Source organism: Ascidiella aspersa, chromosome 4 (genome assembly GCF_963924565.1).
Source record: "Ascidiella aspersa chromosome 4, kaAscAspe10.2, whole genome shotgun sequence".
Taxonomy (NCBI): domain Eukaryota; kingdom Metazoa; phylum Chordata; class Ascidiacea; order Phlebobranchia; family Ascidiidae; genus Ascidiella; species Ascidiella aspersa.
Genome location: NC_139450.1, coordinates 17352801 through 17371481, shown reverse-complemented (window position 1 = coordinate 17371481; position 18681 = coordinate 17352801). Strand labels below are relative to the sequence as shown.

General features: G+C 36.1%; 1 protein-coding gene and 1 non-coding gene across 3 annotated transcripts in view; one reads left to right on the top strand and one right to left on the bottom strand.

Moving 5' to 3' along the window:
- The window catches only part of LOC146148456 (uncharacterized), a 46922-nt gene that overhangs the window by 24263 nt on the left and 3978 nt on the right, over nucleotides 1-18681 (bottom strand). The window contains exons 6-12 of one of the 2 annotated variants that reach the window (XM_083386347.1): nucleotides 17335-17509; nucleotides 11154-11323; nucleotides 10030-10101; nucleotides 4180-4374; nucleotides 760-843; nucleotides 184-381; nucleotides 45-113 (exon numbers count right to left, since the gene is read on the bottom strand). In XM_083386347.1, coding sequence (XP_083242473.1) covers nucleotides 45-113; nucleotides 184-381; nucleotides 760-843; nucleotides 4180-4374; nucleotides 10030-10101; nucleotides 11154-11323; nucleotides 17335-17509 — 963 coding nt within the window. The remainder of the gene's footprint in view (nucleotides 1-44; nucleotides 114-183; nucleotides 382-759; nucleotides 844-4179; nucleotides 4375-10029; nucleotides 10102-11153; nucleotides 11324-17334; nucleotides 17510-18681) is intronic. The other variant, XM_083386348.1, reaches the window with a different exon arrangement.
- On the top strand, nucleotides 10392-10466 carry Trnaa-ggc (transfer RNA alanine (anticodon GGC)). The gene has a single exon. It is a non-coding gene; the product is annotated as a tRNA-Ala (tRNA).

Here is an 18681-nt window from a genome sequence, read left to right as displayed (position 1 = left end):
TTACACTATAGGCATTCAAAGCAACAGTTTTAAACCATTCTAACCTTCATTGCACCTTTGAAGACTTCAATTGCTGAATCAGTCAACTCACCAAGCCTGTCATTAATCTTTTCCTGAAGAAAAAAAATAACTATATGCATTATTTAAAGTTACTGTATTGCAATCTTTTAACTAACTACTAACTCTTTCAAATTGAATTGATAACCACATTTCCCTTTTGTTCATTGCAAGTTGGTTATTTAATGTTAAGAAATCATCAATATTTCTTTTTGATTTATTTGGATCCTTTGTTACTACTATATTAAACTGTTTAAGTGCAGTGGCAGAGACCTCTTCTGCTATTGCAAGGTAATCATTATCTTCAACCCAGGGTCCATGAGCCTTGGTTAAAAATATAGGAGTAAATAGCTTTGAATTCTTGAAAAAATACACTTTTAATCTTTCACTATATTAATAAACAGAGCAAAAAGTTAAAAATATTACTACAGAGGGATAGCCTTGAAACAACCAGGAACATTTTAGCTAACAAAATTGGCAGTTAATGTTTCACTTGGATATTGTTCTTGCTTACCAGTAAGGAGAATAAAATTAAAATAATAAAACTAAGAGAATGAAGATTTGTTATCGTAATTTACAGAATACAGAGTGTCATTGCTATCTAAAATATTACTACTTAGGTAGTTTAACTTTTTGTACATACTAACAAGGAATTGGTATAAAAATTTTAGCAACAACTGTTTTGTTTATAAATCTAATTACCTCAAGTTTTTGAATGAATCTGTTCTTCGCCATAGAGAAAATATCTTCCACTTTCTTTGTGTCTAGTTGTTTACAACAGGAATCCTAAAAATAATCTGTGTGACCAACATGTTTAATATATTTCATTCGAAAGAAATTGCAAACTTCACAGAGAAACAGAGTGAAATCTAAAAGTTGGCTGTTTTCTCTCTATTAAAGATATTTGCAGTAAAACGTAGACTTTATATCTAGGAGAAATACTATGCATAACAAATAAATTTAAAAGTTTAAGCAGTTAGATATTGGCAGAAACCACTTTTAAAAATGCAATTTGATAAAAACTTAAGCAGAATAACAATTACCGCGGCTTTAATTTCATCATGTCTGAATTGGCATTTTAAGCGTTGTCCTTCTGGTGAATGTATTAAACAATGTCTGCTTTGGCTACTAACTATCAATATCTTTATGTGCAAAAACTAGTTTTTAAGTACAAACATGCTTTTAAAATACTAAACCCCCCACAAAATTAGGATTTCTCCTATTGCTGAGTGATCATACTGAACTCAATGGCGGCTGGTACAAATACATTTGTAAGCGGCGCAGTAAACTGTATTTGTACTAATCCAAACTCCACTTGGGTTGATTTGCAGTATTTATTTCACAGAGTATGTTTATGAAAATGTAATGTTGTAAATGCCTGTTTCCCTCAGAATTTATCAACTTATAGTTGTGATTGCATCGGCCAGGGGTGGGCAAACTGCAGCTTGCTGGCATGTTTTTTATGGCTCTTTTATTTGAATCATAAATTTCCAGAAAAATTGTAAAGGCTACCAAGAGTAACGTTTATGAACGTTTCTCTATTTTACTTTTCTTAATTTAGGGCGGCCAGCATTTCGTTTATGACGTAACATTAGACATAGAATCCCGAAGAGTTCGATAACAGCAAGTCAACACAATTTCATTGCTAAGGTTATAGAGAGATTAGCAAATCAAACAAAATAATGTTTTGAGGCTCTCTGGTACTTGTATTTTCTGGTAATGGCTCTTCTATTGAAAACATTTGCCCACCCCTGGCATAGGCTATTCATAAAAGAATGGTATCCAGTGTCGTTATGTAGATAGGGTTGCTTTTTAAAATGATGCTTATATATTTTATGCATGCGGAGACTGGAGATTATACATTAGGACCTAAGTGAATTGATAAAAGAGCTTATCTTGCTTTTCAAAGTAAAATTGGAAATGAAGGATGACTAAGAACAGCCCAGGTAACCACACATGATTTGTAAATGCTGTGTACAACAATTTTAAGCCAATGTACCAACTCCAAAAAATGCTAAATTTGCAAATGCTATGGTGTGACATGAACAAAATCAACTTAATGTTACTTTTTTGCAGGAACACAACAAGTATAAATCGAACCAACCCAATGGATGGAATTGAGAATTGACAAGACCAGAAGAAAATATGAATAAATTAATTAAAAATCACATTGATGTGTTTAATGATGATTTTTCTTAGGTAGACCTAAATGACTTGGTACAGGCTTTAAACCTTTCCAGGTAATCTTTTAAGCTTTTTGTTCAAGGCTCAATTATAGAAATGTGTAAGGATTGGTGCTGTTAATCTACAGGCCAAACACAGTTTAAAATGTATTCTTCTACACAACAACAATGCATTTCAGTCCATTCTTTGGCCATTCAACAAACCAGGAAAATATAAAAAATGACCTTGTTTTACAGAAAATATCCTACCATCAGCACAAATGGGTTATATGTGTTAAAAATGGTTAACATATTACTTGGTCAGTGGACGGCAAACTCAAAAACCAGCATAGTAACAGAAGGATTAGCCTGTGAGAGAATTACGATATCGGGAAGTAAAATATTGTAGCATCGTTTTGCCTGGCACCCACACTTCAAATGGTGGTTTATTAAACAATTCTAAGTTTGACTGTAACATTGGTGCCTGCTTTAGGCAAATTTATGAGAATTATATTTTTGTAGACTTGAAAACTAAAAGCTTATTTATTTCTATTTATTTAAGCATGTGCATTTGCTTTTGGGCATTTTTTAATTATTGCTATGATAAGAGATGTACATAGAATCTTTACTAAAGCCCAATGTGTTCTTCTGACTAATTTTGTCTGTACCGCTAATGTATTTGCATTAAAGGGTCATAAAAATGTGTTAAGGTTGCCATAATAGGATTGGGACCTCCCCTCTCCCTTTTGGTAAATGTCAATATATTTGTAAAATGCTAATATTTATCATGGTTAACGTACTGTTCATCCGGAAATGTTTTTCAATGCAATTGGGTCATTTTTAAGGTAGCACAAAACAAAAAACTGTTTTTCTTTTTTGATTGCAAATATGCCCACTTTCTTGTACTTTAATATCTGGGGTTGGTATAACAAAAGGCCTTTTCACCAAAAGCACATTCTCTTAAAACTGGTCTATCTTTGACTGTCGTCCATATTTTGATGTTAACCGGATAACTCTTCTTCAAGAGCATATTCTTGAATTCTGTGTTTGATGCAATTGACAAACAAGTTTTCCACTCAAAGTTTGGCGGACTTGTAATTTAGTGCAATCCTGTGCGTTGAACTTAGAAAACTGCTCTCCTAGAATTATGAATGTACTAAAACCAATGACACATATTGCATGGTCTTTGGTATACATTTCCAACGAAAGGGAGTTTTGCACACTAAGTGTTTTTTTGCTACTAATGATTTTCAATGATGCATGTGTTTGCCCTGCTTGGTTTGCTTTCGCTGGACGTTAAACTAATGTTTCTACATTGGGGGTTATTTATTTTTGAGAGGATACATTAGGGGAATTCCCTAGGTTAAAAATTTGGCCTTTTTAAAATAGGTTAAAATACACCATTCTGGATTTCTGAGTATGCCCCTGCATGTAGCCACCTTATCACAGGAGCACTTAACTCAGAAAAGAATTTACACAACAACAATAAACCAGTTCACAAATAATGCTTTTATTAGTAGGAATGTTAAGATCTTACCTTCCTCAAGTATTGTTTGCGATAATTAAGTAAATTGTGTGAAGTTATTAATTTGTTTGCATGAAAATCAACAACATTTCTATGTGCTGTTTCTTACAAAGCCTTGTATTTCTGTAGTTGGGAAATGGTTTTTGGCACAATTCTGCGAAAATGTGCAAAAATTGCCTTCCGCACTTTTTTTCAGAATGTTGAGATAGGTAATGCGGGCACAACTCTAACTCAAAAATGTGTGCACATTCTTAAAGGCATTTTAAAATTTGCTTACATTCTACAAAAAGGCACAATTTTGTGCACATTGTCTAAAACAATTCCACGTCCTCTGTTGCTCAGCCCAGCGAGTTACAAGAATTAAAGGAATTCCAGCTTTACCATTCTATTTGTACATCATAAAAATTAAGAAAAGAAACGCAAAAATAGTTATACCATTTCTTTGTCAAAAGCTTCCTTGATACTGCTGCCATGCACAACCAGCATATTCTCATACATGCTTAGTCTATCTCTGTACCAGGTTTTCCTTTGAAATTGTTTGGGAAATGTTTTGTGATGTTCATCGGCTGCTGCTTTTGCATTAGTAACATGCATGGCAAAATTAATGGCAAAAAATGGTTGTTCTGTAGCCTGCGAATAAAAGTATCAACATTATACAAAAATTTTTACAAACAATGTCCTGTTTAGGGGAATTTAAAACAAAATAAATATCATTTTTGGCAATTTAAAAGTTATCTTTTAATATTTTGTTAGAAAAATGTATAGCTTTAAGTATAAGTAGCGATTATGTCACATCATTGTTTTATGTTGTGGACGATACAAAGACAGCCTTTAAGTGGCTTCCCCTATGAGAGTGCTTCTCAACCTATGGGTCGCGACCCAAAATTGGGTCGCTGTTTGATTTGGTTGGGTCGCTTACTGCAGTAGTCACATGTTTATACTAACTGAGATTGGTTCTGAGAAAGAAATTTGGAAAATTAAGAAAATTAAGGAAGCAATACAAATAATGTCTTATAAATAATTACTAAAATTCGAAATTCTTTATGCTAATGCCTATTTTTTATTTCGCTTACAAGAAAAACCAATTGGGTCGCCAAAGCTCAGTCGTCATACTTACGCCTAATATTTGGTTCGCCTCAAAAAAGGTTAAGAAGCACTGCCCTATGAGTAGCTGACACAAGGGAAACCAATGTCTTTAAACCGTCAAACACGTCAAATAGCTCATCATCAAGGGTCAAGTTCAAGGAGGCATGTAGCCTTTTCAGGCCAGGCAGCAAAAACAACGTTCGTCAAAAGCCAAGACTTGGCGCTGCTACAGCTTATGTTGAGGGCCTTACAGTTGCCAAGCTCAGGATCCTTACACATATCGCCAACAACAAAAAAAGTTGCAATAATTTCCCTGCAGGAAACGCATGCTACCAACTCTAGCGTCCTGAGGATACCGGGTTTCAACCTGGCTGGATTCACACTGGACACACCATGGCATCGCAACCTTTATCAGGAATGGAATTTGGTCAGCGATGGCGCAGTCTGGCGACAACACAACTGTGGAGCGGCTAACATACATGGTACAAAACACTACCATCGTCAACATATACAAGCCACCCCACAGCAGACTGTATCTCGACCAAGTGTCACCACACCAGCGCAACTGCCATCACACTGACTGGGGTTACAGCATCGCCAATGCAGACGCGAAACCCCCCCCCCCCATCAACTGGGCTTCATCCATTGACACCACTCTACATTTCAATCCCAAAGAGCAACCCAAATTCCACTCCCTATTGAAGGGAATCCCATGAGGCGTTGGAATTTCCGCAAAACTGGAAATGATTCAGTCAACAACTCGATGCGATAGCTGCTGGCCTTCTGTCCCAGAACTCAGTCGACATCAACTGCGCCTATAGCATCTTCTGCAAAGCTAAACCTTCTGCTGCGAAGAATAACATTCCCTGCGGCTTTTGTAGCAGCTACGTTCCTTGCCGGGACGAAGTATGCAAGCATTTACTTCGCACACAAAACAAGGCGGAATACTTCCATGATCGAGAAAGGGCCGCCGATGATCTCATCCGCTGACTAAACGAACAACGAAGGGAGAGATGGTCTGAAACAGTGAAATCAATAGACTTTACTAATTCCAGACGTAGAGCTTGGCAAACAGTCAACAGGCTAACTGGAAGGTCTGCAAAACCAAGTAAACGCCCCCTCATGGCCAATGCGATTGCCGTCCAACTTCTGAGCAACAACCGTTGCCCTAATGTAGACAGGCCCTTCAGCATTATTGCCACGACCAAAGAATAGACTTCACCGTTAAAGAACTTGCGGAAGCCACCAAACAACTTAAAGTTGGCAAATCACCAAGCATCGATGGAATCCATCCAGAGTTTATAAAACACCAAGGAAAGAAAATGTCCTCATGGCTAACTTCGTTTTTCTCTACCTGTCTTCGTACTGACAGGTTAACCAAGATCTGGTGCCGGGCGAAGGTAATAGCTTTATCGAATCCAAACAAACCAAAAGGCGACACGAAGAGATATTGCCCTATATTCCTACTGTGTGTACCTTACAAGATGTTAGAGCCACTTGTCCACATGCGCCTAAATCCTATTATCTATCCACAATTGCCCAAGGAGCAAGCCGGTTTTCGCAGTAGTAGATCTACCACAGACCAGGTAACCCTACTGTGCCAAGATGAGAAGAATGAGTTTGAGGCTAGTGAAAAAGTCGGAGCCGTGTTCATCGACCTCAAGGCTGCGTATGACACAGTTTGGTTACGTGGTCTTCAGTTAAAGCTTCTAGAGAAGATCTCACATATGCACATGGTCAGCTTCATCTTAGACATGATAAGTAACCATAGCTCTCAGCTCCACACAAGTGATGGCCAGTGTAGAAGGACTCGAAAGCTGAGGAACGGCATACCACAAGGTTCTGTCCTTGTTCCTATGTTATTTAACATATTATAATATCCACGACTTACCCGCCACCCAGTCGAAGAAATATGGCTTTGCGGATAACCTTGCAATACTACTCAACAAGCCAACATTGGGCAAAGCCGAAAGAAGGTCTAGCCCAGTGGTTCTCAAAGGAAGCCACTTGGCTCATTTAAAATTTTGGGGAGGAAATTTTTTCAAGGGAGGAATTGGGGAGGAAAAGTGGATTAAAATGGATCACTTTTTAATATTTGGTATTTAACACATTTAACTAAGTGCACAAAGTTTAAATGGGAACGTCTACTTACTATATGACTTAAAATAGCCTATAATGTGAAGACAATATGCTGCTTTAACCAGGGCTGGGGAGCCGGAGCCGGAGCTGGAGCCCGGAGCCCGGAGCTAAGCATTTTCTCTGGATCCAGAGCCGGAGCCGGAGCCATTATTATTATTTTTGTGGAGCTGGAGCTGGAGCCATTTTTATTATTTTTGTGGAGCTGGAGCCGGAGCCGGAGCCATTTTTATTATTTTTGTGGAGCTGGAGCCGGAGCCGGAGCCATTTTTATTATTTTTGTGGAGCTGGAGCAGGAGCCGGAGCCCTTTTTATTATTTTTTTGGAGCTGGAGCCATTTTTCAATTTATGGTGCTAAAGCTAACAAATTATATTTTGTTCCATCTCCAACGTTAGTTAGCCAAAAGCAATTTTTAAAACTTGGTATTGAATAAGTGACTGGTGGCACCGGAGCTGGAGCCGGAGTCATTGGGTGTGTGTTTGATGGCTCCGGAGCTGGAGCCGGAGCCAAAGGATATGAGTTTTTCTACTCCGGAGCTGGAGCCGGAGCCAACGGATTGAGTTTTACGACTCCGGAGCTGGAGCCGGAGCCATTTAATAATTGCCTGATGGCTCCGGAGCTGGAGCCGGAGCTAATGCTATTTTACGGTGGCTCCCCAGCCCTGGCTTTAACTGTGTTAAACTACGTCATAATAGACTCTGTGTGGTTTACAATATCGATTGTTTCGTCACAGTGAGTAAAGTTCACTAGCTTGTTTTAGCATGGTTATAAGTAAGTAAAAGTAATAAAGAAAGGGTAAAACATAAGATTTTAAATTCTGCAAAATGCCAAGCCAATGCTCGAGAGCAACTTTAACCAATTTACTCATTTAAAAACAGCTAATGTGGTTGGATCAACAAGTTTGTGCTAAGTATGACAAATTAACGGTTGCAGAGCAAACACTTCTTCCATTTCCGACTACATATTTAGTTGAATGTGGTTTTAGTGACATTACAGATATTTTGACCAAAAAGAGGAACACTTAAGATTTGCAAACGCGGAGATTTTCAGGCAAAACTGACATGCTTTTTTTTAAACATGAAGCTCACGGTTCACATTAACAATGAAAACACTTAGTAAATTCGTTATGTAAATTTTGTTCGGTAAAATTGCTCTTTGCGTTTTTTTATTGCTTTATAATCGTACCCTACTTTTGTAATGTTCACTGTTATCACTGAGATAAATCATAAAAACGCATCTTGCACATCATATCCATGGTATTGTGAAATTTTGGCAATATACCTTTTTGGGATTTTTTTGGGAGGAATTAACAGTCTTTGAGTCTTTGAAAAAAAACTTTGAGAACCACTGGTCTAGCCACAGATATAGGAATGTCATCCAACTTCAAGAACTGGAGACTAAAATTAAGCATGGGGAAAACTATGGCCACAATCTTCCACCTGAATAACAGGGAAGCCAAGCGTACTACAAACATCCGAGTCAACAACACGTTGTTGCAGCATAATGCTACCCCCTCACATACCTTGACAGAAACGCTGACGTTTAAGCACCATATCGACAGCAGTGGGGCGAAGGCAACTGCTGGCATCGCATTCATAAGCCGCCTATCCAGTACTGCATGTGGAGCTTCAAATAAGGTGCTGCGTATATATCTGTCGATGCTATGGTTCTATCCGCCACTGAGTACTGTGCCTCTGTGTGGTGCCGAAGTAGCCACGCTAAGAAGGTGGACACTACCCTTAATAGTGCATGGAGGAATGTACCACCTACCGTCCACCCCATGGGGAAAGATGCCTCGGAGACCTCACAAATGACACCCTGGAATGACTCTTGTCAACAGAGCTCCGGGTTTGACACACAAAAGAAGATTGTTTTATGTGGGGTTGCTCACTGCATTATACACTCTCAGAAATTAAATCTTATATTAAAAATCTTGGTTGTATTAGAAGCAGTGTGAGTTACCTATGGTGTTATATATATTCATTTAATGTCAAATAGGGCGCAAAATTATAAAAGGATATTGTAACAGAAACAAGATTAAAAACATTCTTTTAAAGATCACCGACTAATTTAAAATCAGGTTGAGGATGGAGTTTAGATTTTCTACAATTTTTTATGATACAAAACTTATACCAGGTATCACATATAATTTTCATCAATTGAGTTTTACACTTAAAATTGTCATACTTAAGTAAATAAATAAATCCAATTTTTAGGTTTATTTTAATATTTATTTAGCAATAAATGTGCACTATGCAACTCTGCCTATTTGGGGATCAGTGTAAAATTGTCAGCTGTTATAAAACACAGATAAATTACAGAGGCTCGTTAAGTCGCAATTGCTGCCAAATCTTTCTCCTTACCACTGCAATGAAAGCTGGCATATGATAACAAAAGTCTCCAGTTTTTTATCATAATATGAGATTTGTACCCACTACTCAGCAAGAAGGCCATCGTAATGTGCGTTTAATTTACAACTATACCTATCTTTGTGAAGCTGGACTTTCTGATCTGGCAGGTAATAAAACCAAATCCAGAAATCGTTTTGGCGAATGTAATGACATTTGCTTGGCTCAATACCAAACAGAGCCGAATAAAAAATACCTTGGCGTATGACAAACAAACTTTGCAATGACTAACAATTAGTTAATTTAAAGTAGAAGACTGATCTGTTAAATTATTAGAAAGTAAGAGCATTTATTCATTAGACTTCGTTTAATGGCTGCATTTGTTATTAACATAGAGCAGTAAAACAAATAAAAACACATTAAATGCAATGCCATTTTTTATAAGCAGGGGGCAGGAGGGCTGAGAGCTTAAAGGGGGCCACAGAGCATAAAAGTAGAACCACTGATCTAAGGTCTGTAGGGGTAGAGAAACAATTTTTGTGCTCACTTTAAATGTAGCCATGTAATGCGGCCACAATTGTTACATTCCCTGATGAAGGCATCATCGATAGGTAGCCAAAACATTGAATAAACAAATAAATACCAGAAAAACTTGGTTTCAGTATAAACAAAATGTAGTATATATTCAAATAATAGATATGGCCGAGAACTCACCATAAGCAAAGTTTGTCGAAATTTAGTAACACTTTCTTCAATATAACTTTCCAAGGTCTGTTCAGCACACTCCTGTGAAAATAGATTTAGAGGGGAAAAACATTATACTACAATAGCTAAACTAATAAAACCTGAACACACATATGTGTGTTTAAAACTGAAATCTAGCCCTTCTGAAGCTGCTTTTTGACCAACGATTACGGTACAAGCAACTTCAATTGAAGGGGATTCACAGTACCATATCATTATCCAATGAAACCTGGACACACAAGTGCTGTGAATCCCCTTCAATTGAAGTTGCTTGTACTAACAGATTGAGCAAGTATTGGCGTATGGTTGTTTCTCGACTCGTTCCCTTCTGAGCCTGCATAGCTCAGTTGGTAGAGCGACGGTCCCGGCTTGACCGGAGGTCGTGAGTTCGAGCCTCACTGCAGGCTAGTTGTTTTTCTAGTCTGCCCTGCTTGCATCATTGATCGACAGATTCGGTGAAGAATCTGCAATGGCTTTCGTATAATAGCTAAACTAGGTTTTATACAAAATATGTTTTGTTGTGCAGGAATATTTGTGCTAACTAATATATACTTTTTCAGGTTTATATAATTTAAAAATTATACTTAAAATAAATTTAATCATTTTATGATATTCTTGAATATGTTTGTACTAACCTACAAATTAGTGGTTCTTAACTGGGGAGGTGTATTATAATACTTAACCTGTTATATAATGATTTCATACTTGACATTTAATAGAATACTTTTAAATATATTAAGCATTAACTTCTAGCCAACTTAGATAAATGTTTTATTATTCAGCTTTCAGATATATATATAGTACTCTTTTCTATGTGACAACAGTTTACCTGTCGGGGAACACTTATAGTGCGAGAATCCATACTGTTTTAAAATACAGGCCTTGTATTGTATGTAACATATTTTTGAACTTTTAATATGGTTTCTAATGCAGCTTTACAAATTTGGAGTAATGGCCCACAAAAAACGTGTTTTGGTGGTACTTATTTTATATCTGATATGGGAGAATGGCCCAAGACTAAAGGGATTTACAATAAAAATGTTAAGAACAACTGCTTTGAATGTTTTGTCAGATTTTGGACATTTGCAAATTACCTCAAAAAGCACCTCCAATAGATCATTTTCAGTTCCGCCCATAATAGGAATAAACTTTTCAACCATCAACAAAAAATTTTTATGATCCTCAATTTGACTGGTTGAGCAAGTTTTGATTTTCTTTGTAAGACAATCCAACGCATTATCACAAAATATGTTCATAAATTGATCTAAGAAAATGTAAATAAGGCATGTAATAAATACATCACTATGCACAAGGTTAAGGACATTTTAGGTACAGCACTTCATTTGATAATTACTTTTGTGATACGTTTTATGACATCCATGATATGATTAGGCTGATATTACTATGAAGCCTCATATTTTAGCCCCCTATTGCGCAATTTATAACCATTTTTGTGTGCCAAAAGAAAAAAAATAGCCTGGCATAAACTTGATAAATGTGAGTCATGAGATTTTGGCTTGTTGCGAAAAAAGGTTGATGCCCATGAACTAATCGTTTTTCAAAGAATATATTCATAAACATTCAAAACACTTTGTGGACAGTAAAATAAGGGTTTAAATCAAATGTTACTTATTTGAAACCATTATCAGTAGTACAAATCATGAGCTGTAAACAACAGTCAATAAATATTAACATTTTTTATGATGGCTTATCAAGGATGTTTTTTAAGTTCTTTTATGAGACAATGAACATTTTAGAAAGCGTGTGCATTGCAGGCCGCAGACCATTTGAGGACACATGTCACAAATTTAATTATTGTAGACCTTTTGTGCCAAATTAATGCGTTTGGCCGCGGGAATCGCCATTCGGGTCGCCTACCCACTGACTTGGTTTTCCCTCAGGGATAGGACTTTTTGTGAATTTCGCAGTCTAAGTTTTACCAGTGCTGAATGATATCTTTGTGTGCGATTGCGTTTTGGATTGCGTTGTGTTGCATCGTTATTCGTCGGGTAGAAACCAAGAGAATCGGACACATTTTGAGCACAATTTACAATCTCGTGGTTAGATACAAGCTGTAGCCTTATGCAAGCACTTGGTGTGAATGGTGATTTGCCGTATACTGATTATCGTTCTGACCAATAAACGTCTTGCTCGAGAAAGTAAAGTCATTCCTATCCTTAGCAGCTACTTTGGGGATTCTGTCCCGATCTAGTCTGCGACAACACCCTTACCTAAGCAGCTGCAAAGGGTAATGCTTTGTTTCTTAAAGTCTTTATTGAACAATATAAAAGTACACAGAAATAAAAAATGCACAGAGAAAACCAAAAATGTAAACAAAAATTTTGTTGAGTCACTGAGATTTTTATTCGAAGCGCTCAAACGTTATGCTGTGAAGTGCATACTGACAGAAAATATAGTAACTTGCTGATTCTGCAAGCTTGGGGAAAGATTCAAAGAAGCTGCCATTGATTGTATGTAGCATACGTTCTTTACTTTATATTGGAAGAGAATATAGAAAAGGCACTCTAGTGGAGCACATAGTGTGATCATTGATGAAAGCTGACAAAATATGTGATTCAATGTGATGTCAGACAACTTTTTACCATTAAGAGGATATCACCAATGAATACCGTCTGAGTTGAACTGAAAAATAATAGGCTATCGCGCTTATTTCTTTTTACACCACAACCTAAAAATATTATGCTTCTCAGTTTTAAAGCACTGAAAAAGAAAACATTGTATCTACTTTCTTCACTTAACAATGCATAAAGGTAGATGATGGAGCCCAGAACAAACCAATAACCAGAGTTGTAATGACTTAAGTCAATGACTTGTCTTAAGTGCACTTAAGTCACTGTTTTCAAATGACTTGACTTGACCCAAAAGTCTTTTGGGCAAATGACTTGGATTGAAATAAAGTGTTTTCAGTAAGTCTTTGTTAATAAAATTGAGCTATTTATCCAAATTTTTGCACATGAAACAAATAGCTTGTATATGTTGCGTTTTTCTTATTTTTTAGTTCATTTATTGCTTATAATCGTACGAGTTTAAAAATTCCAGAAGTTAAACGTTTTATTTTTACGACAAAAACGTGACTTGAACCTGACTTGCTCTAATTATGACATGACTGGGACTTGATTTGCGCATATGATGACTTGGACTGGGACTTGACTTGTTATTTATTCAAAAAGACTTGGATTTAAGTTATTTTATAAATGACTTAACTGGGACTTAAGTCATTTCAAACTGACTTGTTTAATTTATGTTAATTTAAAAAAAAAATTTAGAAGGCTAAACTTTCTAAAAACTATGCCAAATGTGATAAAATGACCAAATTACTATTTCAACCTCAAAATACTTCTTAGGACATAAGGCTGCTTTAAGAACAAACTGCTTTTGCAAATCCTTTTTATATCTTCAACTTAGATTAATAACTTTTGATATTCCACGAGGAAGGTGCTTCTTAAGGAAAGAAAAGAAAAAAAAAACTTTTTTGTTAATTCCATGCCATGCAAATTTGTCGGGCATAATCTTATGTGTAGTACGCACAGATTGGGTGTGTAAGGCACGGATGTCCAACATTTTGTTATAGTGGGCCGCATTGTCACTTGAAATAATTTAATGGGCCACAGAATCTATTAAGTTTCAAGATAAAATATTGTAACCGGGTCTTTAGAGTTAGTTATACATATATTTATTTACCCATACCATACTATTAGTGCGCCCCTAAAAGCTGACTGGTACATTTTAATTAGGCTAAATTGTACGTTTAAAAAAATATTGTACTCGCTTTTTATATGTTGAATATCATTTGTATATTCGGAAATATTGGTCAAATTCCTTTGTTGCCAAGCCCACCAAGACCTGTGATATTTTTAAAATCTCTTTTTTTTTCCTGTGATCTTTTTAAAAGCTATGTCAATGGTTTGTGGTCGGTATAAGCTGTAAAAGCTCTACCATAAAAAAGTGAAAATGTTGAATTTCTAGGCGCAAAGTGAGAAGTTCTCGTTTGAACATGCTGTATTTTCTTCGCAGCTTGTTTTAATTGTTGACTGAAAAACGCAAGTGGCGCCCAGGAGCCCATAACCCTCTATAGGACACCGCCTACATCACTATTATGTGTCCGCTGTTAATGATACAGGTGCTTGTGGGTGAACAAGTGTCACTGATTTGCCTCATCAAAACTAGACTGCAGTTCTTTAGTCCAAACCAACTCCTTAGGCTTTTTTGATAAAGCTTTATAAATAGGTAGCATTATGCTTGCTGCCAAAGGAATCAAGCGTTGGTAGAAATTTACTATTCCTGCAAATTGCTGCAGACCTTTAATAGTTTGTGGGCGTTGAAAGCAGCGAATAGCTGCTACCTTGCTTGTCAGAGGTTTAGCTCCGTTTGCATCAATGTGATGACCAAGTCACTTAATGAGTTTTACCAAATAAGCATTTATTTAAATTGACTTACAGTCCATTTTCAGACAATTGTTGAAAAAGCTTTTTGGAGATGTAAAATATGTTGCTTCTTCAGTTTACTTATCATTGGAAAACTTGTGCGGAATTCTTCATACCGAATGGCATTTGCAGAAATTTGAACAAATTGAAAGGCATTATAACTGCTGTCTTTGGAATTTCTGCTTGTGCTACTGGTAGTTGGTGATAAACCTTGAACAAGTCTATTTTGGAAAATATCTTCGCTCCAGTCTGACCTTAAAAATCTTGAATGTGTGGTAGTGTGTATCGGTTCTGTTATCGCATTTAATCTGGGGTAATCGCCACAAGGGCGCCAACTTTAGGAACAATGTGTAAGGTGAAGCCCAGGGACTTGCTGACCTCCAAATTATTTCCATGACTAGCATTTTCTTAAATTCTTGTTTTGCTATGGCAAGTTTTTCAGGAGATAAGCGACGATCTCTTAAATACACCGCTGGTCCTCTTGTAACAATGTAATACTTGACGTTGTGCTTTGGTAACATGGAAGGTAGAGTAGGTGCTGGAAATTTGGAAAGCAGCTTGTACACGGCTATGTTTAAGGCTATGTTGTTAAGCTGAACGGCGGCTTCCTTGGCGGCGTGCAAAGGAATGCTTGAGATCAATTTAACATTCAACAGGCAACTGTGCGTGAGGTCAAGAATCAAGGAATCCGTGCACATGAAATCAGCACCAAGTAGTGGTATAGAAACTTGCACCAAAGTGTAATTCCAAGAAAACCTACCAATTGTTCTGGAGTTGCTTGTAGGTCTAAATCGGGTGCCATTGGCTGCTTGAAGTTCTCTACTAGGAGTGCAATTCCTATGCTGAAACGCAGACGCAGAATTAACACTAATTTTAGCACGGGCATTAAGGTATTTATATCCCATACATATACAAATTGTTAATTTTGACGGTCGCTTAAGATGTTAGAAGCGAACAGCTGGTAAGTTTTCCTACCAGCTGCAAGGTTTCTGACACTTGTTATCTAGTCAAACATCACCTAAAAAATGACTCTGCCTCTAATGCTACAGGACTTTACTTGGAATTTATATGCGAAATACATTAATGTCAGTTGGACTTGGTTTCCTGTCATTAATATGCAATTTAATTTTACAATTTGATCTTATATTTGAAGAATAGACAAAAGTTTTCCTGAGTTTTTCCAACATCAGAACTTATGTTAATCTAAATAAATATTAATAACGTTAAAAGTAATAAATGTAAAATGTTATACTGGTGGAGGGGCAGATGTCTCCAAGGATGGTAATTAATGAGGGCCCGCAGGCTATTGAAGTGTGCAGGCTTTCCACTATGACATCAGTGCCTAATCACGTTAGGTTGGGGAGTTATCTCAACTGGGTCTAAAGCAGGGGTGTCCAACTCAAACATGCCAATGTGCCAATTTTATCTTATAACTTCTTCCTGTGCCAAAGTTTAGCAACTTTTTTTTTGTAATATGAAAATCGCTTCATACAAAAAATATAAACAGTATAGTGTTATAATATCAGAAGTAATTTTTTGTTGTCGTAATTGCTGGAATTGTTTTGTATTGTGGATAAACAATGACAATTGGCTGTATAACAAATTTAGCTTTTTTGACAATTGGCTGTTTATTTTTTTTAGTAAGTTCACCTACTCTTTGACAATTTGGCTGTGTATTTTTTTTTTAGTAAGTTCACCTTCTCTTATATACTGCATAAGCATTTTTGCATCCCTCCTTTTGGGTATTATTAATTCATTTAATCAGCACATGCAAAAACGTTGCACACCCCTGGTAAAAATCCCATTAAGTGTGAAATATAAAATTGCTTTTAATCCATCAGTGTGGAATAAATTTAGTCATTATTGCTGTTTTTCGCTAAAAGTGTTTCATCCTTCAACGCCTACACAATATATACCCTAAGTTGTAAAAAAATTCTTAAAAAAAAATTAAAAAAAAATTAGGATGTCAAATTTAATAAGGGTTAATAAAATTTTATCTCGGATGTCATTTAGTTTGTAATGACATCATGAGTGACGTCACAAATATTGCAAACCAAAATAATACAGTTAAATACAGCAATCGCTTGGGAGTTAGTAACAAATGGAGTGATAGGCCATTCATTTCCCTCCATGTGTGTAAGGTGTGGCTCTTAATGGTTAATTAAGTAACAAATTCGGCTCTTGGTATCTGATTGGTTGGCCACCCCTGTCATATAACAAAGAGCTACTAGAACGGTAATCTATTTTACAAGAGTGCTGTCTTTTACCAGTAATAGTGGAACTTCACAAAGAATAAAACTCATGCTGCCAACATCCAAAACTTAGATATCAAAAACTTACCTATACAAATACCTTAGAACATCTGATATGTTAGCAGTAACTAGTAGTAATTTGAAAATTTAGCAAAAGTACCACTCAGTGACCAAACTTGCAAAACAAAACAAAAAATATTACTTGAACATTAATACAGTCACTTGTACTTGAGTTCAAATCTAGTTGAGGATAATAATAAAAATCTACTTATTTACATAAAAAAACAGTTTGTTGTGTAAACAACTTTTATTGTGTAAACAATGCATGTCTGTAATGTATGCCATGGCCGTTTTAATCATAATTTTTTTTTGATATACGCACTATAACAGTAAAGTCAATGACACTGATCAGTGTCCTACTATTGAGCGGTGCAAAAATTCATAACACAATGGTTCGTCATAATATGCACTTATACAGAATAAAGCAAGTGTGTTATGCATACACATATTGGTTGCTTAAAAATTGCTTTCCATGAATTTGACCATGGATGACACAAACAATTACACACATTACTTACGTTTATTTTTGGACAAGTTTGGCATGAGAATACAGCTCACATATCTAAATGTACGGTTCAATGCTTCTAGGTCATTGGTTGCATCTGGATCAGCCATAAAAACTTGTTTTAGATACTTTCTTTCACTAATTGTGGTTGCAGCACCTTTCCAATTGTGCACAATGAAGTAAAAATGCTGCAATAAGTTGTGTATAGGGTAAAAAACAAAATACTGAAATGACTGTTCCAAAGACATATATTACCTTTTTTCCAACAGACAACAATGTGAACAAGTTAAATAAATATTACACTTACAGTGTAACAAACAACCCAAATAAATATTGTTTTAACTGTTTTTTGTATTTGTAACTTGGATCTGTCTTATTTAATGATTTAACACAGTATGAAAAGGATGAAACAGTCAGTGGTGCTATGATTTTACTTGACTTACTTCCCTAAAATCATATGTAGATTAATCGTTAGAGCAACTCTGCACAACAGGCTATGTTGTCTTGCTCAGTGTCTCTTAAACTGGTGTGTGCTACCATAACAGAACTTTACAGTGAAGTAATATTTTTGCTGATGAACCAACATATAGGGTTGAATGTTTTTTCAAATATTTTAAAATTGTTAAAAAACCTTTGTAATTTAAGTTATATTGAATTAAATTTAGAGTGGAATTTTAAACTTTTGGGTCTGTCTTTCTTAAATTAAATCAGATGATTACATTAGTTGCTTTTGCAGTTCTGTAAACTGTAGGCATAATTTTCTAAATTACAAAACAAAAACATGAAACATGATACAAATATCAGGTTGTTGCCCAAACGAAATATTTTGCCTGCATAGTGAGTGCAACCCAACACAATGAACCCTTCACCAATTCAGTCTGTTTTATAGAACATTGTTGGGTCTCCTAGACACCCCCAATGCTATGAACCTAAATACAGTATCAAAAAAGTTCCACTGTATCAATAGTAATCTCTTGTTGTAAAGTCAAAACACTGCTGCCCGCTGCACTCTGCACATTCTGCAGACAGGTGAAAATTTTTAGCATCTGGCAGTACTATTAGCTAACACTTGCACTCCTACCGAGTGCAATTGATAATTTAATTTCAACCTTAAACCACAATGATTGCTGGATTAAGGATCGCTAAAATTAATCACCAAGATATCTGGGATTAACCACAATAATCGTAAGATTAATCAAAATAATTTCATGGATCAACCCTAGGTAGTCAATCACTACAACCGCAACTAATAAATAACACAGATTTTTAGTAGTGTTAGGATTGAGCGGAACCCTGTTTTACAATACCTTTAATTAACTTTTAAATAGGGCTGCTTAACTATTGAGCCAAGATTTTTCTC